We start from the raw sequence: 24,915 nt of genomic DNA on the forward strand, positions 1-24,915 counted from the left end.
AGAATCTTTCTAAACTGAGAAATTAGGTTAATGGTTCCTCATTCTATGGAAAGTCCTTGTTTACCTTTACTTCTTCATCTGGCACCTCATCAAGCCTTCTACCTTTGCTTTGATATCATTCTGAAAGACTGTAGGACTCTCTCAGTTAAGTCCTCAGAGCAGTGCATGGTAGATCTGTTTATACCCAGATCACATGAAACCATCAACATTGATTAGTCACTTTCCGATATGATCTCTATTTTAATTTCCACTTTAATTTTCATGTCATAATTACTTAGAGTTCTGGTTATGATGAACTTTTTCTTGGGAGGACATAAGTCAAAAAGGTATTAAGAACATCAGGCTTCTTTGTCACGTCATTCCTTGGCCTCTGCCCTTGTCCTATTCATGGTCCTAATAGGTCTTAGAAATATTTTGTCATTAGTCTTATGTCTCTCACTGTATTACTATATTCATCTTTGGAAGCCTGTTCTTAATTGCATTTTATATAGGTAAACCCAATTTTCAGGTCTTGGATATCTTTCCAGTCTTAGAAAAAATGAAGTTAGATGCTAATGCTGAAAGTTGGTTCCCATGCTCAATAGGCTTCACATCAGCCACAACCTCAATGCAATAAACTACTACTTTTAGTGTACTGATGGGGAAACTGAATTAAAGAGATTAATTGACTTGCCTCAGGTTATACTTCTATCTTACTGAGAACTGGGAAAACTGAGCTCCTGAGTCCTAATTCTGTCCTTGGCTTTAACCACTAGACAACACTGCATACTTTGCTTAGACAGTTTTCCAACTGTTTAATGAAGTACACAGATGTATTAATTAGCATGTACTTTGGAGCCAGTTATATACTTAGCTTTAGGGAAATGAAAACGGAATATAATTTTTCTGTGAACAGATTCCGAGCTTTGACCTCAAAAGCAGAGTAGTATTTGATTTCCCAAAGTGAATATTTAACTTCAAAGTCGGCAGCCCCAAATCATGGGGTAGGATGTCAGACAAAGAAAACCTATTTTCTAAGCATTTCACATTCTGGAGATGGCTTCCCGCAAAGGTTTAGGTCTCTGTACATTATGCAAGCTTGACAAACATTGTGGATGGATTCCTTGACATGGGCAGCTGCAGTACCACCCACCTTCACTACAGGCTGCAAAACATGCATTTCACCTCTGTGTCCTTCAGTCTTCATCATTAAACCCCCTTCTCAGTGAATTTGGTCCTGAACTCTACTGCCACTGGAGTGTTCCAACCAATGAAGAAGCTTCTGAACACTAACATACATGTTCGTACCCTAATTTGTTCTCTGCAGGATGTTAACAACTACTTTTCAGGAGACTTGGGTTGAATCCTGGTTCTTCCACTACCTTGTATGAGCCTGAGCAAGCCATCTATCCTTTGTGTGGTTCAGTTTCTTCATCTGTAAAATGGGGCTGTTAGATCATTGGAACAGAGGATTATTACTTGAAAGCTTCAGGTCCTTCAGAGGTCAATACCTTAATTTTACATCTGTGGAAATGGGCTTAGAGAATGAGCTCTCTAAAGACTCCTGTAACCCTAAAATCCTATGATCCTAAACCTAACATACCAAAATATCCTCCTTTTATCAATAAATGTCTCCATAATTTAATCAAAGTTAGATGACCACTTTTTCTATCAAGTCAACAAGAATTTATGAAGCTCCTGCTCATGCCAGGCATGGTGCTAAGTTCTGGGGATATAAAAAAAAGGTCAAAAAAAGTTCCTCCTCTTAAGGAGCTCACAGTCTAATGGGGGAGATAACATGCAAACAGCTATGTAAGAGTATTAGCAGCAATTCTTTTTTTTTAGCACTCAGTTTTGTAAAGCATTTGACAAAAATATCTCATTTCCCCCTCATATCTGTGGGAGGGAAGTGCCATTACTAGTTACCATCTTCATTTTACAGATAAGTAAACTAAGGTATACTGAAGTTAAATGACTTGCCTGGGGTCACACAGCTAGTTAAGTGTCTTCTGTAGGATTCACACTCAGGTCTTTTTGTCTCCAAGTCCCATACTCTAGTCACTGGACCTTCTAGCTGTCCTATGACCTTATAACAACCCTGAGAGGTAGGTGCCATTATTATCCCCATTTTATAGATAAGGAAATTGAAGCTGAAAAGGTATGGGTAGGAAGTATCTGAGGAAAGATTAGAAGCCAGATCTTCCTTGATATAGGTCTAGCATGCTATCTATATGCCACTACCAAATAGAAGAATGTGTGTGTGTGTGTGTGTGTGTGAAATATGAGATGGGAGAGAAGTCCATAGAATATTAGAATAACAAGGTATTTTTTTAAAAGATCCCCTTATTCATATCTTGAAGTATATAAGAAAGAAGGAAAAAAATTCTAGATGGTAAAAAGGGAAGTGAATTTAGAATCAAAACACCCTGGTTCAGTATGACCTTAAACAAGGAACCTAATTTCCCCAAGTCTCCAGTGTCCTTATTCATGAATGGGACCAATTCTACTTGTACTGTCCTGTTTCACGGTGTTGTGAGGACATTCATTTGAATGCAATAAGCATTTGTTAAGGCCTTATGGTCCAGGCATGGTACTAGGTGTTGGATAATATATGTGTAGCATCTTGTAAGTACAAAGTATTATAAATATGGAGATTATTATCAGTAAGATATTTATGGAGAGGGAGGTCAATAAGGAAAGAAACTCAAGACTGTTGAATTACTTAACATCTAATGTAGTCCAGAAAATCTCCTTCAGTTTTTATGAGAAAAGGAAATTCTTTTGTTGCTCTCAAGTCTACTAACAAATGTAGATTCCAAAAGACAGTAAGAATGAAATTAAATGGATATTTCAGAACAATTTCTTTTTCCGTTTAAATAATCTCATCTTCCATAAATGAATTTTATTAACTTTTTAGAAAAGCAGAGTCATTTTACAGCTTTATAGAATGAGATACACACTAGAATATTGGATGTAGTTACACTGGAGAGAGAACATCCACATCCATGAATATAGGAATACCAATGGACCCCATGTATAGGATATATGATATAATATGCTCACTCTAAAGTTTTCCTTTACTCTATACAAACTGATGCTATCTTTCTAATATATTTTATACATTGATAAAAGTTTAATCTTCTTAAAGCCACCCACAGCAAGTTACTTCCTTGTTCAAGATAAATCACTGGTAGGGTGGCTAGGTGGTACAGTGAACAGAGAACCAGCCCTGGAGTCAGGAGCACCTGAGTTCAAATCCAGCCTCAGACACTTAATACAAAAACTAGCTGTGTGACCTTGAGCAATTAACCCCAATTGTCCTGCCCTTCCCCCTCCAAAAAAGCAAAAACAAAAATAAAAGATATATTACTGGTATCTCACTGATGACAGGTTCAAGTTCAAATTCCTTAGCCTGATATTCAAGAGATTTCACAATCTAGTCCTAGTCTGTCTTTTCAAACACAGTTCAGTACATCATGGTAACAAAACCCTTCACTATAATTTAGTTTGTCTCCTTTGTTTATCTCTACCTCTGAACTTTGGCTTATATCATGTCACTTGCTTAGAATGTTCTCCCTCCTCACCCTAATTTATCCAAAGTCAACCAAAACTTCAAGGACCAACTCAAGGCTCATCTTCTCAATGAAGTCTCCCTTAGGGGCAGCCAGGTAGCACAGCGAGTAAGAACACCGGCTCCAGTGTCGGGATGACCTGGATCAAATCCGGGCTCAGATACTCAGCACCACACCCAGAAATAACTGGTCGTGTAACCTTGAGCAAGTTACTTAACCCTGATTGCTTTAAAAAAAAAAGGAAGTCTCCTTTAATGAATCCATCTCATAAGGATTTCTTCCTTTGGGGCTCTCATAATTAATTTCTACTTGTCACTTATCTAGTTATATTCTGTATTGTTGAATTTGTCATGGGCATGTACTTTATTTACCCAACCAGATTAAAAACTCTTTGAATTGAGGGGTTATGCTATGTATCCTGAATTCTTGACAGCTCCGAGGACAATGAGATATAAAAAGCAGGTGTTCTTTATACATTTATTTGTTGAATACATTAATGAATTAGCACGAAGAACAACTGATATTTATGTAGTTCTTTAATGTGTATTAAGTGCCTACTTCACAACTCTATGGAATAGATAGTAGGAGTTACCAGTATTTCTATTTTATAGATTAGGAAATTGAGAGTCTGAGAAATTAAATAATTTTCCAATTGTATTATTTTAGTATTCAGATAGTGAATTCAGTTACTTTCAGGGAGATTACCCTATTTGAGAGAATCCTTTTGAAAAGGAAGACTCCTTTTGTTATGCAAATAATCACCCACTAATCCATCTGTTGTAAATTCCAACTTCCAGTCTTCTTAAAGTGGGACAAGCATGAATTTGGAAAACGCTTTTTTATCAAGAAGCTTATTTAAGGATCTGAAGTTTCCAACCTTTGGGGGTACTCCCTCCACTGACATAGATAGCAACTTCTTTGTAACTCATTGGATTTTCTTCCAGAATGGTTGTGATGTCATCCTTCTGCCAACCTGGCTTTGAACCTTTCTGAGCAAGACCAGATCATTCCTAGGGCATCTTATGTAGAAGTCTTATCACCTGAATCCTTTGTACTTGAAGGCTTTCTGTATAGAGGACTAACCCTATCTATCACTTTTCTGACATTGCCAGTGAGAGTTTGGAGTCAACTCCATGCCACAATTATCCAGCAGAATGGGACTTAAGTGAACAATCTAGGAACCCAAAGATTAAAAAAGATTCCAATCTAAACAGTGAAACTGAACAGGGGTGTTTTATTCATTCATTCATTCAAGTGTATATTGAGTACTTATTATGTATAAGGTACTAGCTTTCACTGATGCTTTCTTGAGCATCTTGGGAAAGGATATAAAAAAACTTCTATCACAATGTTTTATACAAAGACATCTGTGAATGTCAGTCAATTAAAAAAAATCTAGAGTAAGAAGGATTAGGATGTGCATTTGATTGCTGGAATAAGGAGATCTCTTCACTTGGTAACTATTTCAAAAGGAGGGCATTGTAAGGTGAGGACAATACAGAGCCTAAAAGAAATGAGAACATTATCCGTCTCTATAATAGTTTCTATTTCAGCATGAGATTCTCAATGACAAATTTTACTATTCTGGGCAAAACCATTACTCCAAGAATGAGCATTTTTGATAATATTTTTACAAATTAAAGATGATGTTGCCAATATTCTTGTGACAGACTATAGGGTAAAAATATTCACATACTAAGTCAGTTCCAAGATGTCCTGCTTACAGCTAATTCAAATTCTCACTTTACAATAACTAAAAATGAATTCAAAACTTCTTTAGAGAAATGCAAAATAGTTTCATTCTTAAATGGAATATCTTCTTTGGCTATACATAAATACATAAACACACATATATGTATACATACACACATACATACATACATGCATACATACATATATATGAAATAGCCCTATATGGAATACAAGAAAAGAAAGCTGTACTTTCTTCCTTACTTATAGGGCTTATTTAGGAGCATAAATAAAATCATTTCATATATGGCCACAGTATACTGGCAAGAGGACCATATCAATTAATTTTAACTTTCATAAGGTATCTAGATAGGCATCACAGATTGATGATGAGCTGGGTTTGTAGCTGAACAGAAGGAGGTGAGTGGGTTGGATCACCATCATCAATGATAGCTAGCAATTTTCCTGTTTCAAAACCCTATTTCTTTAACATTAATATTCTCCCAGAAATTCTATGTGGCTGCAAATCATGGAATGCTATGATCTCAGAAGAAAATTATAAGTAATATAAGATAGGGTAATGGAAAAATACATGGTGAGTGAAAGTAGGCTATTACCAACAATGACTTGCATGTGAGAAATGGAAGAGGCATTGTCAAGGACATGTATTATTGGAAAACAAGGTAGGCTGGTCACATAGCAAGAACTGGAGAAGATGGATAATCTGAATATTACAGTGGTACCTTTTAGATGTTACAAGAAACTACATTTGGGTGATACTCCATAAAAAGAAATTATAGGAGGAATCACAAAACATCAAGTTAGAAGGAAACTTGGGGGCCATCTGCTCCAACCCATACCTGAAAGAGTTCTCAACAACTGGTCATACCCAGTCTTTGCTGGGAATCCTCTAGTGAGAAGGTACTCATCAAATCTGTCTCTTAAGAGATGTGTCATTTCTGTGCATACTCCCAGAGCTATAGAGACTCAAACATATTTAACTCAAACATATTAAGAGACTCAAACATATTAACTCAAACATTACAAAATAAATAACAATAAATAAATACAAGGAGAAGTTGTTGTTCACTTGTGTCAGACTCTTCATGACCTCATTTGAGATTTTCTTGGCAAAGATACTGGGGTGGTTTGCAATTTCCTACTCCAGTTCATTTTACAGATGAGCAAGGAAAACAGGGGTAAGTAACTTTCATAGGGTCACACAGCTAGCAAGCACCTGAAGTCGGATTTGAACTCAGGAAGATAAATCTTTTTTATTTCAGGCCCAGCACTCTATCCACTGTGCCACCTCACTGGGGAGAAGATATTAGCAGAAAGAGCTTTCTGTAGGAAATGGTGCGTGAGCTAAGTTTTCTAGGGAAATTGTAAATTCTAAGAAGAAAGGGTGAGGAGTGATTATATGAGCAGCAACTAATAATCTCATGAGTACTATTTTGGATATGTTGAATTTTAAATGCCCATGGGAGATTTGGTTCCACAGCTCTAGTAGACTGGGAGTCATCTTCAGGGAGATGATAATCAAACCCATTAAGAAGATCCACCTTCAACCTACCATGTCCTTCACATAGCTGCCACTTTAGGTCAGGCCCTTATATTCTCTTGCCTAGATCATTACAATCTTGTACTAATTTGCCTCCCTTGACTCAAATCTTTCTCCCCTCTATTCCATACTATAATTACCAGAGGTTAGTACAGGTCTTACCGTGTCATTCTTCTACTCAACAAACTTAAATGGCTTCCTCTTGGCTTTCGGCTCAAATATGAGTTCCTTTTTTTGACATCCATAATCTGCCTCCAACCTACTTTTCTACCCTCTTTACTAATTGTTGCCCTTCAGACACTGTGTTTTAGCCCAACCAGCCTTCTTGCTGTTCCTCATATGGCACATTATCCCTATATACATGCTTTTGCCCAAACAGTTCTCCACACTTGGAATCTTACCCTCATTACCTTTGACTCTTAGAATTTCTAGTATTCCCTGAAGGTCAGTGCAAGCATGACTATCCACATGAAGGGTTTTCTGATTTCTCTAAATAACAGCCCCTTCCCACCCTTCCCCCCCATTACCTGGTATTAATCTAGGACATATTTATATATGTGCATGTTTTGCTTCTTGATAGAATGTAAGCTCCCCAAAGGCAGGGGCTGTTTTAGTTTTGTCTGTGCATCCCCAGTGCACATTATAGTGGCACAGAGAAGGCATTTAGTAAATATTTGTTGATTGATTGATTAATTAATATAGTCTGATTACATTAGCATTTTTGGCTACCCTCTGTGTTGAGTCATATTTAGATTTCAATCCATTAAAAAGCTCCAGACTTTTTTAGATAAAATGCTATATATTCATGCCTGCCCCATCTTATGCCTGTACAAGACTTTTCATTTATTTTACTAAATTTAATCTTGTTAGAGTTGGCCCAATGTTCTAGCTTGTCAAGATCTCCTTGAATACTGACTTGGGCATCAAATTTGTTACTTGCCTTTGTTGTGTCATTTGCAAATTTGATAGGCATACTGTATATGATTTAATCCAAGATAAAAACACACGATGGTGCAGGATTAAAGAGTAATGCCACTAGAAGGCACTTTTCCAAGGTGACAAGGAACGATGAATTATGATTGTCCACAAATGGTTACCCATTTATTTCTAAATCTATCCAACTAGGTTTTTATTTAGCCCATACCTCTTTTCTACATGGAAAATGTGAGAAGCTTTGCCAATGCTTTGTGTAAATTTAGGTAAATTGTTACTATGGCATGCCCCTGTTTTACCATTCTAGTGATCCTCTTTAAAAAAAAAAAAAGGAAATGAGGCTGGTTTGACAACCACTCTGGCTAGCTCTTAGTGATATCTTTAATTTAATAACACATTGCAATACAGTCAAGTTTTCAGGCCTATAAGATGGCAAATTCTAACTTCTTTTTTTGAAAATCAGGAAATTTGCCTTCTCTTCCCTTCCAATGGACCGTTTTTAAGAAGTTATCTCAAGTGATTTGCAATACTCAGCCCAGTTGTTCCAGAGGAAGACTGGAAATAGAATGATAAGTAGAAAAAGGGGAGGAATGATCTTTGAAAACACAAGACTCAGGCAGAGGGTCACAGGAGAAAAATAGAATAAATAGGAGGTGGGATAGGATGGAGGGATATACAGTTAGTCTTTCACAACATGATTACTATGGAAATGTTTTGCATAACTACACATGTATAACCTATATTGAATTGCTTATCTTCCCACTGGGGGTAGGTGAGGAGGGAAGAAGGGAAAGAATCTAGAACTCAAAGTTTTAAAAACAAATGTTAAAAAATTGATGCTACATGCAACTGGGAAATAAGATGTACAGGCAATGGGGTATAGAAATCCATCTTGCCCTACTAGAAAGTAAGGAGAAAGAGGGTAAGGGGAGGGATGGGGGAGATATATGAGAAGGCAGACCAAGGGAAAGAGTAATCAGTATACTTGCCATCTTGGAATAGGGAGTAGGAGAGAGATGGGGAGAAAATTTGGAACTCAAAATCTTGTGGAAATGAATGTTGAAAACTAAAAATAAATTTAAGAATTCTGAAAAAAAAACCCAACAACACAAGACTCAAAGAAAGAATCTAAAAAGAAAATTTCCTTCTCACATATTAGCGAAATGTAGAGGATAAATGACTAATTCACTGTAAGCTGACCCACAGAGGAATTCAGATGCTGTTCAAGCTGTTTTAGAAGGGAACATTCCTATAACTACTTGGAAAGACTCTGTGTGTAGTGGATGGGGCAGTGGGCATCAGATAATAATAATAAATGATCATAATGATAACGATGATGATGATGATGATGGTGATGATGATGTCACTTACATAGTACTTTAAAGTTTGCAAAGCATATTATATATGTTATATCATCAGGTCCCCACAACAACTTTGAGAGGTAGGAAAAGGTTCCAAAAGGCTGGTAGCACTCTGCAATGCTGTGAACTCAGACACCAAGTATAAATTCTGAGCACCACCTGCTACCAGAACTTAGTTAAAATGCAAAGATGAGCAAAGCAGAGATGTTCCTGGCTCTGCTAGGAACAATGGCAGTCTGAGCCACGAACAAAAGCTGAAGAGGGCTGCAGTAGAGCACCAATGCAAAACAGCATGATACCAATGAAGAAGTGCTAACAGAAGAGGGCTGGTGATGAAAAAAAGAATAAAATAAATGACGTGGAGCCTTGAAGAGGAGAACTGAATCAAAGATGGAACACTGGTTCCCCACTTACTGGGTGCCCAGTCAGAACAGTACTGTACTTCTCAATGACTACACAAGTCTCTTGGGAGATTGTAGTCTCCTGAGCTCAGACATAACACCTTTCTGTGTCCTTCACTACATAAATAAAACCATTTTTAAACACATGTCCCAGAAGTCTTAGTTCAGTTTAAGCTTTAATAGCTATGATGAAGTTATTCTGAAATGCTATGTGCATACATATAGTGACACTGGATCTGCTGACTGCCCTTAGGGGAATGTCAGATAATGAGGCTCCTAGGTTCCATCTTGGTGGGAACAAGAAGTCAGAGAGAATGAGAAATCTCTAAAGTGTTCTCTCAACCCTTCAGATTGAGGAGAACTTCCATTACACAGGCTTATACAAAGATTTCTAAATTTTATGGCTCTTATATTTACTTCACAATTTATCTTTTGTGGAGTCTACCATGCTGGAATCTGAATTTTCCTGAAGTGTGCGTAGTACAAGATTGACACACAGCTCACCAAAGTAATGGATACTTTACCTTTATCCTAATATAAACTTATAGAAAACCAGTATAAAGTCTTGAAGAGACTTCCTAAAGAACCTGAGAACAAAATGTGAAAATGTTCCTGAATTAATCTGATGGAATGAGAATGTCTTGGATCTTGGAGGAAGGTGTCTTAAGGATAAGCCACGCATCTGGGCACCTTTGCATGAGATCTAGTAGGTCCTTGATCAATATTTACTGTTTGGTTGAAAGAAGCTAGCTAGTTGGCTAGTGAGCTAGTGGTGAGAAGAATCAAAAAGAGAACGAGCTACAGAGGAAGAATTCACGTTTAAAGGTCTCTCTTGACCTCTTTCCTTGGGTCTCTTGAAGAGGGCAGCAAGCAGGGTAGGGGGAGAGGATAGGATAGGATTTCTCTCTTCTTCCCAACAATGGCAGGTATTCTACAGCAGAAGCTTGTGGTTGTAGGAGACATCAGTTTGCACACAGCCTGAGAGGGGTATCCAGGGATATGGATATAGTTTCCTGAACAGCAGTCAGAGGAACTGGGTTGGAGGACTGTGCTCAGCACTTGTAGTAGAGACTTCCAAGAGACCCTGAGAGACCAGGTTAGAGAAGCTGCCCATGGATTCTAGGTCAACAGTGCTGGTTATTACTCAAAGAGTGTGGTGGTCCTCTGGGCAAGGATTTCATTTCAGCTATAAGCCAGAGGAAGAGGAAACTGAGGACTCTAAGTGTCTAGTAACAAGTAACAGAACAGCATCTGGCAAAGACTGCAAGATCAAGGTTAGTAGGAATAATGCTGGGACATAGGAAGACTTGTAGTCATGCAGCTTTGAATGCTTGAAGTGTCCCTACTTGCACACAAATTGGCTTCATATATTTCCTATATGTGTGCCTCTCTGGGGCAGCTAGGGGGTACAATGGAAAGAGCACCTGGCCTGGAGTCAGGAAGATCTGAGTTCAAAACCAGCCTAAGTCATTTACTAGTTGTGTGACCCTGGGGCAAGTCACTTAACCATATTTGCCTCAGTTTCCCCATTTGTAAAATGAGCTGGAGAAGGAAATGGCTTTGCCAAGAAAACCCTAAATGGGGCCAATGAAGAGCTGGATATAAGTAAAATGACTGAACGACAAACAACAACCAAGAATTTGGGTGATTGAGTCAGTTACAGAGGCAGAATGTGTCAAAGGCAGGACCGGATGTCAGTTCCCCTATACCATAATGCCTCTCCATTTGTTGAAAATGTAAAAAAAAAAAAAAGACAAGAAAAGAAATAAAATCCCTAATTCTAAGAAACAAATAGGATGGAACAGGGACAGCTTTTTATTTGCTGCCATATTTTCTTATGACTTTCTTATTATGGCCCAAGTCTGGGGGATAACCCCTTGTATTCAAGGGCACATTTTATTTCCCCCTTTGTCTATTATATCCCTCAGGGTTTGTGCTACAGCTTTCAGTCAAGTGAAGAACTTCTATCTAAGAAGTTATAACTCAGCACTAAAGTCAATTTTCTATCCAATAGTCCCCTTCTTCAATAAATAGCCAGCAGGGCTAAACATGAAATCACATTCTTCGCATGTGCATTCTCCTTGGAGGATGTGGAAAACAAGCCAGTAAAATGGGAAGCAGAAATTATTGGAAAAAAAAAACCCAACCAAAAAACTCTATCTACATCATCTTTGATTTATTAACACAAATAGTTTTTTTTTTTCCAATTAGCCATTGGAAAGTTTATTTGCATCAACCTGCTGCTTCTAATACACAAGATCATGGTTTTCACTTATTTCTTCATAAGTTTTTTCAGTTTAGATAATTCAATAATGTAAAACCAATTATACTTTGAATGTTCCCTTCAATGAATTTTGGTGATTCAATAATATAATGACTAGTAAGCCCTTTATTGTCATTATGGATGCTGTTTTTATATTCCAAAAAAACCAAAACAAACCCAAACATTTTTGGGGGGACTGGACCTGTGATTTCATTGACACAGGAAACTCCCTGTACTAATAATAACAAATGGCTAATCTGTAGCTTGTAGTCTGGAACACTGAGCAGTAACTTGCCCAGAGTCAAAAAGTCAATATATATCAAAAGCAAAATCTAAAACCATGTTATCTGAACTCCAAGTCAGCTCTCTACTATACCACATTGCATCACTTATCCATAATGAATAATAATAGTTATTCTAGCCAGCATTTATACATTGCTTTAAGATTTGCAAAGCATTTTGTAAATATAACACTTTAATCTCAAAACAGTCCTAGGAGGTGACTGCTATTATTATCCCCATTTTACAGATGAGGAAACTGAGGGCAGAGGGTATTTAAGCAGCTTGACCAATGACATGAAATTAGTAAATGTCTGAGCCTAGATTTGAACTCAAGTTTTTCCTGACTCCAGGCCTGGTGTTTTCCAGATCATTTAAAGATGAGGAAACTAGGTAATCAGGGATAAATGAATTACTCAGGGTCATATAGCAAAAAGTGTTTGAGGCTAGATTCCAACTCAGGACATTATTTGGACATCTCTATATTGCTGTGATAGGGCCACTACTGATCTGAGTTCTCCTCTCCCCTCAATCCTAACATGTTAGACTCATTTTTCCCAAAGAGGTGACAAAGCCCCACAGGCTGAGGCCCAAATTGCTGCCTCCCTGATGCAGCTATTGAACTGGCTCCCTTGTCACCTGAGAGCATAAATAGGCTTCCCCATATGGAATCCAGGTTCTTCCCACTCAGCAGATGGCCCTAGACTAGGCAAGTCACCATATACTGCCCTGTTGGACAGACGCATTTCCAAATGTAAATGTAGACTACTTCTATTTAAGCTAAATGGTGGAATATCCTTATTAAATATCCCTTCTAGGCTATGGACAAAATAAAGCCTCTTTTGTAAATGCTGAATGACCTGTGAGTGCCTCAGTTCATTCTAATATCAAACCACAAGGCATAAAGTTATCTAACCTTGATATGAACTGCATAGCATAGTGGAAAATTACTGGACTTGGTATCTAAAGATCTTGGGTCACATTGGGACTTGCCACTTAGCAATATGACCCTCAGCACATCGTTTAAGGCATCTGAGACTCATTTTCCAAAAGGAATATTGTTTTTGAGAGTTTCAAATGATATATATACATATACACACACATACATACAGATATATATACAAATATACATACAGGTGTATATATATATATATACATATATATATATATAGAGAGAGAGAGAGAGAGAGAGAGAGAGAGTGTACATGCGTGAAAAAGGGAGAGAGATGACTCTTTGTAAAACTTTAAATGCTTGAAAGCTAGTTGCACCCACCCCTAACAATTACTAATACTGAATGGGCCACAAATCAGAAATTGTCTTTATCACTATCAGTAGCACCACTGTGGGCTCTGTCTTTGAGCTTATACCCATGAAAATGTACCATGACATTATTGTTGTCACTTATCATATGTTCCTAACAGTTTGCTTGTCCCAGAGAAAAGTTTTGAAACTAAGACAAATATACTTATCTTTCTTTAAAAAACAAAAACAACTTTAAAATAAATCAGCTATACTTACTAAGTGGAAAGTTGGGGGGTGGGAAGGAACCATGCTATAGTGGAAAATTCATTATACTGAGGAAACAGTCTCACCTGTATCACTGTGTTAAAATTTGTCACAATCTGGGCCTAGACTCATTTTCCTCTAATACATTAAAGTTGGTTCATTATAAGGTTCCGACAGTTTTCATTGTCCATGAAATAATCTTTTGAAGCAAGACGCACAGGTCTGAAAATGCCATTCTAACATTTAAAAACTTTTGGTGACTCCATATTTTCTATAGCAATAAAACTCCATTTAAATATTTTTTTATTATTAAAAATCACTCTTAGCTTGCACATAATTTGAAAATAGGTGGCAGGCTTGATTTGGTCTGAGGGTTATAGTTTGCCAAAACCTGGACTATAAGATAAAGTATAAACTTGTCAGATTAGCATTGAACATCTTCAAATATCTGGCTGCAAACTATCTTTCTAGTAGCCTTTCACTCTAGTCTTCTTCAGGAGCTTCATCTTCTAGCCAAATTGGAACTCCTACCTCTTTTCTGGCTTTGTCTCATAGTCATGCAGTCAGGTGGCTTCTAGCCCATATCTGAAACATCCTCCTTCTAAATCTCCACCTCTTAAAAATCCTCTCTTCCTTCAAAGCTTTATTCTCTCTTCTCAAGGGATTGTTATGAAGAAAGCATTTGGCAAACCTCAGAAGCCCTATACAAATGAGAATTTGTGTTGTGATTGCTGTTACTCATGCTGCCCTGCTTAGATCTGTCAATTTTCATAGGAAGGCATAGGTTCTTGACATATGGGTCTAGTCCATTAGATTTTTATTTTTGACCAAGTTATACTTTGGCACCACCACTTCCTAGTCACACATCTAAGCCCAGAAAGTGACAGTAACACTAAGATTGTACTTATCTACTCATGTTAAACAGTCAAATCCACTTTTTCATTACTCATGGGTGCTCTGTGTATTAGCATACAAAGGCATCTGAAATTATAAGTGTTTTTTTTCCAGGTCCTCTTACCTGTTATTTTTTTTTTCTTGAGAATGACTTCATGTATTTCTAGTGTTCTTGTTTCTCTGTCACAGCTACTGTAATATTACGAGTGTGTGCTTAAGCTCTGGCTCAGTAACATAGGGAAAAAGATCAATTGCTAAATCATAGGCTGCTGAGTTCTTCTAATCTGCTCCTTTGACTTCAGGCAGGGTCCACAGCTCGCCTATTTCAGATGAGCAGAAATCTGTCCTTGTTTCTAAAATCACAGTTATATAGAATGTTAACAATGTTCATTGTCAGGAAGCTTCCTAGAATTTAACTTAAACCCATCACCCTTCCTTTTAAACTTGTTTCCTCTTGTTTAGTACTCAGTGGAGATGGAGGACAGCTGGATAGCGCACTCTCTGACAACTCTTACAGAATGTTATTGAAAGGCTTTCTCCCAGCTCTGTCTTATCTTTAGTCAAGAATTCCAGCTCTGAAATGGGAGGGAGGAGTTTACTTTGAAAAGGGGAAGAAATTTCTCAAAAGAAATATGATGTGAATACCAAAGTCTTAAACTGAACTTTTAAAGGGGTAGTAGATTAAGTCAAGGAAGCTGGCCAAAGTATTTAAGTCCTGTCCCCTGAAAAATTCAGATTAATTCTCAAACAGTATTACAAGGCCATAAATATACCAAGTCTGGAAATTAAAGATTTTATGCTTCATCAAAAAGTCTTTGAATTTAACTTGCTGGCGTTCTGCCAACAAGGGCAGATCTTTGGGGGAAAGCCCCTATGCCAAAGACCAAAGAGACAGCTGTGTTATGTACCTCCTGAGAGCTTCCAAATCAACACCCACACAGGTCTAATTAGAAACAAATTAAAGTGATCTAGCCTGAATATAGCAAGGCTGTTACTTGAATAAATATAGCAAGGTCCATAATAAAGGGAATAGGATTTCTAGAGAACTGAACAGTCAACACTGCTAAATGCCTAGCCTGTCAAATGAACGTTAGTGTAAACCCCTTGATATCGAAGGTGAAAAAACTACCAGAAGTTATTTCAGAATACACTTTGTACACATCATTTCACTCATTACTGGGTTGATATTAATGAGTCTGCATAACAACTAAGTGAAAGTATCTCCTAGACACCAAGAGATTGTACAAATGTGTTTCACAGAAGTCAAAGTGCCATGTGAAATTAGTTATTATCATTATTGATGAACGGAAAACTTTCAATCTGAATAAAACTAGAATAAGACTTTTTATATGAGATTTTATAAATCCTGGAGAAGCAGTGTCAAACTGAAATAGAAATAGGAATCACTAACCATGTATAAGGATCCCCACAGTAACAGACTGACTTAGAAAACCACAACTTAACATTAACTATGTTTTATAATATTTTCATTTATTTTTTTCAATATTTCCCAATGACCATTCGATCAGGTTCTTAGCACTAGGAGTACTGCCTTTGTTGGACACCTGTGTTGCGGAGGATAGGAACCCGGGGCTTTTAGTTATAAGACTTCGGTTCAAATCTCCCTCCCTATGTGACTTCAGGCAAACCCCTTAATATCCTAGGGGCTTTAGATATGATCTACTAAATCTGACTGTGATTTGTGTTGGTGAAAGGACTTCCCCATTGCTAATGAAATAACATACACTTCACAAATCGCAGCCCCATCCATGGTTTAGAAGTGCAGCTCAGGCAGCAGTAGCAGGACAGGCCTCTGAGTTATGCTTCCTTGGGTTCAAGTACTTCCTATGACACATTCTGACTACTGTACAGGTCAAGCCACTTTAATCTTTTGATGTCCCAGGAAACTCTTTAAGACTTTTAATTTGCAGAACTGTTTCTGATCTGTGTTGGTAGAATTTTCTCATACAATAAAATCAGGGGTGCAGACCAAAATAAAAAATACCAAAAAAAAATCAAACAAAATCCAAACTAAACCAAAGCAAAGCACAGCATTTATAGAAGAGGTTATCTATCTATAAAATTATTAAAAAGGGCCCTTACTATGCTCAGTTAGAGAATCATTCAAGGCTATTCAAAAGTAATGCATGACAACACCCCCTGAAAGAAGTCTTATATTCAAGGGAAATTAAGGTCTTGTTTAAGCTGCTGCTTAAAGAAATACTATAAAGTCCCTGGAAAGTACTTTAAGGGATGTTCAGGCTTTGCAGATATATTCATATCTATATTTATATCTACATATACTCATCTCTCTCTCTCCATTACATACACACACACATATATACATACACACAAATACATACATACACACATATATGCACTTTATAAAACATGGTGTAACAAATGGAAGATTTTTGGCTGACTGTCTGAAAACCACCATTACAGGGCTCCTACAAAGAATATTTTCAATCTTTAAAAAGAACTTCTGTTAAAATGAGGACTATTTCAGAGATATCAATTTAAATAAATAAACCAACAAATAAATTAATGAATAAATATTATTATTTTGTTGTTTTACATTGTTGAATGGAAAGTTAAAAGAGTTCTGAGCATTGCCAAGAAATGAAAAAAACGTATCTACACAAGTACTTTTGGTGTGCTACCACTGGGTCAATAAATACTAACTATTATTATCTATTAAGGGTCTAGTATGTGTCATGCACTAAACAATGAAGCTACTGGGCTATGAAGAGCAAAAACACAAGATAAACCCCTACCTTTTTTTTTTCCAGAGGGAGAAAGGCAAGGCAATTGGGGTTAAGTGACTTGCCCAAGGTCATGCAGTTAGTATGTGTCAAGTATCTGGGGCTAGATTTTAACTGAGGTCCTCCTGACTCCAGGGTCAGTCCTCTATTTGCTGTGCCACCTAGCTGCCCCTGCCCTTATTTTCAAGGGGCTTACATTCTATGGAACTTGAGCAGATTACTCCCCTCAGAGAGAGAAAAGTCAAGTACAAGAATGATGAGGTTAGGAGAGTCATTAGAGTCACTTAAATTCAGAGCTATCTGCCTATCTTGGTTACAAAAGCTTCCTAGACCTAGAACATTAATACATGCGACCTTCTAGAAGACTGTCACGTTGTGTTTGGGTTAAAAAAATAAAGTATTTAGAATATGTTATTAACTGTCGACATTGTCTTGTGTACCTTATCCAATGCTTTTAGTTTGGCACTTGTATCCTAAGGAAAATGGCTTTTGATCCATATGATTTTTTAAAATGGAAAAAAAAAGTACTACAACTATTAGTAATTTCCTCCTGTGATGGCACCTCTAAAATACAGTGGGCAATTGCTAGCTAAAGTAAGAACTATCTCATCCCACAGGAGAGAACCTTCAAAAGCCATCTGTCCACAGATGGCTGGGTTTGGGGTTGGAGGATCTGGCACAGAAGCCCAGCTCTTACTGGTTGTATGGCCTTGGGGAAGATCTCTCTGGACTCCTGTTACCTCAACTGTAAAATGAGAGTACTGGACCGATGATATCTAAGTTACCTTCCAGCAACCAAATCTCTCTGCATACAGAAATACTAAAAATTGGAGAATAAGTAGCTTTAGACCCTTGGAGTAGTTTAGTTAGCTGGGGATTTTGTTTTGTTTTGTTTTGTTTTTGGTAACCAAAAATCTAGCCTTGTTTTCTTCCGAGGTCCTGCTTTTACTTTATAAAAGACTCCACTCATTTTCTTTGATCACAAGATTTTTGGAGGGCTGCATCAGTCCCCTTGTTCCCTTAGATTCTCAAAATTCTATTAGAATTTTCCACTAGCAATTAATAATAGTCACTACCCATTCACCTTCTTCCTCAAGCGGAGAATGAAAGAATGAAGGACAAATTTGCAAGGCACTTTGTAAGTCTGACATATTCTTTACTGTTTATAGAAATGACCTAATGGGTACTGACAAGAGCCCTTCTTTATACCCTTTATTAGTTAGAGGCCTTTGGCCTTGCAAATGTTCTTCTGTGATCACTGCTATGATCTAAGGCATTTTCCTACTGTGTTGCTCCACTAGACCCTGACTATACATGATTAGGGGGAAGACATCCAGTGATCAAGTTAGCTTATAGAAAATAGAATCCATTTCTCTGTTTTTATCATGATTGGACATTTGTCTGAACAATTGAAAATGGGGCAGTGGAGAAGCACTAATTATTAAGCCATCAGATACAATTTTGGTTATTCAGTTGTCTACTTGTTACTAATGAAATATGCAATATAATTTAAGAAATCAGAATCTTTGTAGTACCATGCCTGCTAGCATTCCAAATGCAATTAACATTTCATTCAGGATTTATTTTAAATTTGCATACTTCTTTAACAACTTTCCTATAAAGAGCTCAACAGAATGCTCCCCAAAATAATACTGCAGTATGCCTGGATGTTGTCTTTTGAAGAGGGTTACCTAGACAGAATCCTTGAAGCTTGGACATAAACCTCTCACTTGCCCACATCAGCCCCTCCACAGTTATGATCTTTTAGAGGAGATGCTTCCATGAACCAGAAGTCTTGAAACACCCAGAATTCAATATAGTAGAGGCAGGCCTCTACCAAGAACTCTTCCAAAAGTTATCACTGCCCCAAGAAGAGCAAAAATTGCTGAACCCCACAAGACTCAGCCAGGGAGCACCCAATTTGGGGAGAACCCACAGGGGGTGCTAAGATAGAGTAAGAGGAGTTCATTGGCCTGGAAGGAAACCTCATGTTGGGAGTGGAGCCAGAAAGAACCTGGCTTAGGGAATGAAGTTTCAGCTCTAGGCTAAGGTCCAGAGACTTTAGGCAACACACCTGTCTCAGGGATGGGAGGTAGAAGAGGCCACTTAATCATCAAAGGTAGAATTAGCTGTTAGAATGCAACTAGGGAATTTGCTTCAGGCAGATCAATCAGGAATTGAGAGGGCAGGTCATAGGTGAGTGAGAGAAAGAATTCATAGGGAATGGAGCCCTGAGAGTTACAGGAAAAGAATAAGAAAAATGTAAGGCCCTGAGTCATCAGTGGGGAGAGCTTCTGAGAGCTTCACATGAGAAGGAATCTCGTTTTTCACTGAACCAAGATATGCTTGTGGGGGGAAGTTGGGGGCATATGTTCAGCAAGTTTAGAGTCAGGGAGACACCAGACCCTTAAGTCTTGGAAGCTAGATTGAATTGGGAATGTCTAAAAGAGGATTACCTGCCCCAGGCTCTAGACACTACATCAGAAACAGAAGTTAGCAAGGCAGATTTTGGGAGGTGGACCCCAAACAACCTGGCTAAAGGAATCAATCAGCTAAATATGAAGAACAAAGGTAATATCAAGGGCAAGATTTGCCTGAAGGAGCAAATCAAGAAGGAAAAGAGATCTAAGGAGAAAGTTTCCCAGAATTAGCATGGGGGATCAGGATTTGTTTCTAACACTATTGTGAAACTATAAACCATATCCCTTGGCATTTAGCTCCCCACCATGTGGACTAGGAAAGAAAAACTAAGAAGGGTTGCATGTTATTTTTGGCAACTGGGGCAAGAGATAGAGGAAAAATGGTGATTTCCTTTCTTGGAATCTCAGCTATATCATAGGAAACTCAGTAAACAGAGAAATGGCAGTAACAAAGGGGACAGGGTGGGGTAGGGTGGGAGGGGGAGTGGTCAGTGAACTCACTGTTAAGATTTGCCAAAAAAAGGAAATAGTAACATCCCATGGGCTGGCAAGATGTCTAAATAGGTGATGGGAAGAAAATAGCAGGAAAGAAAATTATGAAGGTCTGATACTGGAAGGGATTATAGAGTGATAGCTTTAGAAGTTAGAAGAACCTCCCCCTCTCCCCCCCCAGAGGTCATGTAGTTTAACCTCCTCATTTTTCAGATGAGGCCCAGGGAGGTTAGATAATGTACATGCCTAAGTAGGATATGACCCAAAATCACTGGAATCCAGAGCTAGGGTTCTTTCATTTGAATTACACTGGAGTCAAGAGGTCTTCCCTCTCAGGATAGGAACCCCTTATTTCAAGAATTTTAAAAGACCTACTTCATGAATTTTAATAGCTACATAGACACACACAAATGAAATCATGTTATCTTTCTTCTAAGCTAAGACATTAGCTGTGGTATAATTTAATGACCACACTGGACTTAATGATTAGGAAACCTGGACTCGCATGACCTTGGGAAAGTCATTTCTACTCTGGCATTTAGTCTCTTTATATAGTATGTCAAATCAAAGGTTGGGACTAGATGATCTGAAAGTCCTTTCTGGATCTAACACACACACACATATGTATAAAGACAGAGGATGACACTCTATAATCTACTTAATAAAAATTAATCACTTGCCCCTCCTCTCCATTTTCAGGGCAATTCCAGTTAGATGGTAGAATGGGGGCAGAAAAACATTGATGATCATCACACTTCCTCTGGTTCTCAGTAGATCTTGCTCTCTAAGGTATGTGTTTAAGAAACAAAAGCAGGGAATTCAAGAAGATAGATGTGGTAAGGCTAAAAGTTGACCTAAGTATCACCCCACCCTCTCTTACCAAGGTCCATGCTCTTTGAGGCTTTCAGATGAATTGATTCAGGCTGCTTGGCTGGTGTCAGGGATCTGAAGTTGATTTGCTGACCAGTACAATATACTGCTGAATCCTCTACTGAGCTGTGGAAGGAAGCCATACAAAATATTTAGATGCTGATGAAAAACCTCAAGAAATAAGTTGAAAATTCCCATTAGGAGCAAATTCCTTCATCACCGAACTGTACATTTAAAATCAATTGTTTATTCTACAGCTTCTATGCCATTTGCATTCTTTCTATCACATGGTACACATTTAAATAAAGATATTCACTGCCTATCATATGTTTTACTCTTTGCCGTTTTTCGTAAAGTGGAATTCTTCTGTATTATATATAATACCAAGATGGGGAGGTAACAGCTCCTTTAATTCATCTCCAAGAAAAGGCCCTGCCTCAAAGGTCCCCCAGTTCTGCCAAGCATTGCAACATGAAAGGAGGCTCCCAGATAGACTGTGCTTCTTGGGAACCATGTGAGAGTTTCAGCACAAGTCAAAATTCCATCTCTTTCAAAGAATGTTATCTGCTATGTGGCTGATGACTGCAGGAGATTTTTGTTTTGTTTTGGTTTTACTTTTAAAAGTACCATATTTAAGTCTATTTCAGACACACACACATACACACACACACACACCCTCATGCCCCAACCACTCATGTTTGTGCAGAGTTCAGCAACTATTCTAAAGGAGGTTGGGGGGGTAGGGGGAAAGAGAAACCCAGCTGAAGATGCTGACACAAAACAGATCAAATACCCATTGTACAATTTCTAGAACTTATAGCACATTTCAAAGTATTTTATTTCTGATGAATATTTCATTCATTTCCCTTTTGGGAGAAGAAGATAGATAGTTTAAGAAAATTATTCCTACCCTATACAGAACAAATGAGATTTGTAAAAATTCTACCAGTAAGTGTTCTGAAAATGAATCATTTCATTCAATTTTGATCAATTTTAAAACCATTTATTAAGCACTTACTGTGTACCAGGAACTGTTCTAGGAACTAGGGATATAAAGATGAAAACAAAACACTCCCTTCCCTCCAAAAGTTTGGAGTCCACTGTGGGGAACAACATATATACATAATATAGATATAAATACTATCCCAAGTAAACACAGGGTAGTAATTTGGGTGAGTGAGTGGAGACTAGTAGCTGTGCTGAGGTGGAATGGTCCCATGTAGGAGATGGTAGGAGGTCAGATCTGAGGAAGGATAAGGATTCTTGAAAGCACAGGTGAGGAAGGAATGCATTTCAGGTATGGAATGCCTTTGCAAAAGTGTAGGGATGGGAAATGGACTAGCTCTTGGGGAAGTGTGGCTAGATAGAATGTAAAGGGAATGTAAATTTAAGATCTTCCCTGACCCTAGGCCCTTGGATAGTTTTAAGTGCACCTGGAGCCTGTGGCTGGGGGCTTGTTATTCAGGAGATGCTTTTTGATTGGGCTGTGGGTCAAGAGGGTTGTGACATTCTCTGCACCAGGTGAAGGCTATATAAACTGCTGTAAGGCTTGGTTTTGAGACTCACATTGAGAAGTGTTGTGAGATTTGAGCAGAGGAGCCTCCGGGCAGCCATTGAGAGCCCCCGCCCCACCCTCCTCCCCGCTCCCTCCGCCCCACCTCCCCCCTTGAAAAGCCCAGATGTTGATGCTTCCCTGTCTGGATGTAATGGTTGGACAGTTGGAGGCCTGTCTGCTTGATCTGTTTGTTTCTCTGTCTTCTTGTAATTCCTGCTTGTAACCTCTGTATACTCTGAAGTTCGGGGTGCTGACTTTTTCCCCTGAACTAGATAAATGACATATTTGATTGATTAAAGCAAGATTGTTAACCCATTTTAGTTGCTTTCCTTTAGAAAAGCAGATCTAAGAACCTGTGTTGGCAGACACCCTGGGGACGCTGGGGTGCTTGCTGCTACACTAGACTACAGAGTATATGAAGAAGAACATTTAATAAGTTTGGAAGCATAAACTGGAGCAGATGGAAGCTTTAAATACTAAAGAGAAAATCTTGTATTTTATCCTAGAGATCACAGGTAGTTATTGGAAATTATTGATCAAACCTGAAATGATCAGACCTGTGCTTTGGGAATATCACTTTGGCATGGATGGGATTGAGTAGAGAGAGACTGGAAGCAGGCAGGTGATATCCTAGTAAAACCAGGGTTAGTGAACATATTTTTTTGGAGGTAATCTGGGTTAAGTGACTTGTCCAGGGTCACACAGCTAGTAAGTTGTCTGAGACTGATTTGAAACTCAGGTCCTCCTGGCTCCAACACCAGTGATCTATCTACTGCACCACCCAACTGTCTTAGAGAAAACTCTTTAAGGAATGAGTAATTCTGTGCTTCTGACTTTTTTTGGATTGTATATGGTGAGAAAAGCAGCTGGATTGGAAGTCAGAGGGCATGGGTTTGGGTCCTGGTGTGATCACTAACTATCTTTTTTATCTCAGGCAAGTAATAGTCTCTGTGAACTTACTCATCTTTAAGATGAAGCTAATAATGCTTTTTTGGGGGTGGAGGTTGAGGGGAGAAGAACTTTGAACTTTGTAAACTTTAAAGCACTATGTAGCTATGACTTTGTATTAATTTTTTTTAACATTCTTAAATTCAGGAACCTTTTCCATTTTAAATGCTTTGAATGGAAACTTCCTAAAGCACATTCAAGCTCTTTGGACTTCTTAATCAGAATGTCCTGAGCACAATTTAAGTTTTTCATGACGATTCAAGGTCATTATTATAAACATCAGTCATTGCCTATAAACCATGATGTCATCAGTCATTAAGGAGCTCAGACTTTTTTTCCTTTATAAATGATTGCTTTTTAATGGTTTTCTTGTTATGTACCAGTTGGCTGTCACCTCTTCATATTGTCAATGTCCTTTTTGTATTATTCCTTCTCCTTTGCTGATTTACTGCCTTTCATTTACTGCAGGGTGGGAGAAGGGATCACTAAACTTGTTAGGATCACAGGTAAAGTAAGAATAATTATGTCCTGAGCAAGGATTTGAAAGGCTAGTCTGTGAATAAAATCCATGAGCTTTAGTGTACAGACTTTGTGACAACTATTCCTGAGGATGTTAAAATTTTTTTTGTCTTGCTCTAAGTTCTTGGCTGTGTCTTAAATAGCTAAACTAAAGATAAGGATGGGGAATGGGTGTGACAGTGTCAGACTTGATAATGACACATTTTTGCAACTTTTGGGTCTGACTAGGTACCACATGCCAATGACAAAGCTCTAAATTTGTCCAACATTTAGATTCTTTTATCCAATTACTAAATAAATATTAACTGAGCAAGTATGTGCCCATTACTGTGCAAGGTGCTGAATCTGAAGACATATAAAACAGTCTTTTGCCTCCTGGAGTTTATACTCTGATAAGAAGAATTTTTAAAAATAACAGTAAGGGGCATCTAGGTGGCACAGTGAATAGAACACCAGCCCTGGAGTCAGGAGTACCTGAGTTCAAATTTGACCTCAGATACTTGACACTTACTAACTGTGTGACCTTGGGTAAGTCACTTAACCCTGATTGCCTTGCCTCCCCCCCCAAAAAAAATAACAATAGGGCTATAATCAAGTTCATAGAATTCAGAAGGGCATCTTTGATAACAAATTGACAGGTATCTTCGGGAGAAACTGAGGGCTAGGTAGTATAGCAGATAAATTGCTATATTTGAGAGTCTGGAAGACTTGAATTCAAATCTGGTCTCAGACACTTAATAGCTATATGATCTAGGTAAATCACTTAACCTTTCTCTGAAGAACATCTATCTCCCAGGATAATTTTAAGGATAAAATGAGATATCTGTGAAGTGATATCTTAAAGTGTTACAGGAATGCCAGATATCTTTATTATTATTTTTAGAATCTGCCCCCAAGCATATTTAAT

The 24,915-nt window shown here is 38.0% G+C and overlaps 1 protein-coding gene across 1 annotated transcript in view; it reads right to left on the bottom strand.

Annotated features, from left to right (window-relative positions):
• Positions 1 to 24,915, bottom strand: part of PARD3B (par-3 family cell polarity regulator beta) — a 1,344,967-nt gene that overhangs the window by 458,289 nt on the left and 861,763 nt on the right. Inside the window, exon 14 of the mRNA XM_069075096.1 lies at positions 20,997 to 21,112. Within this exon, the coding sequence (XP_068931197.1) occupies positions 20,997 to 21,112 (116 nt within the window). The remainder of the gene's footprint in view (positions 1 to 20,996; positions 21,113 to 24,915) is intronic.

The sequence above is a fragment of the Petaurus breviceps genome, unplaced genomic scaffold, assembly GCF_028583685.1.
Source record: "Petaurus breviceps papuanus isolate PSGF00001 unplaced genomic scaffold, PetGlider_PUasm1.0 90903, whole genome shotgun sequence".
NCBI classification, from domain to species: domain Eukaryota; kingdom Metazoa; phylum Chordata; class Mammalia; order Diprotodontia; family Petauridae; genus Petaurus; species Petaurus breviceps.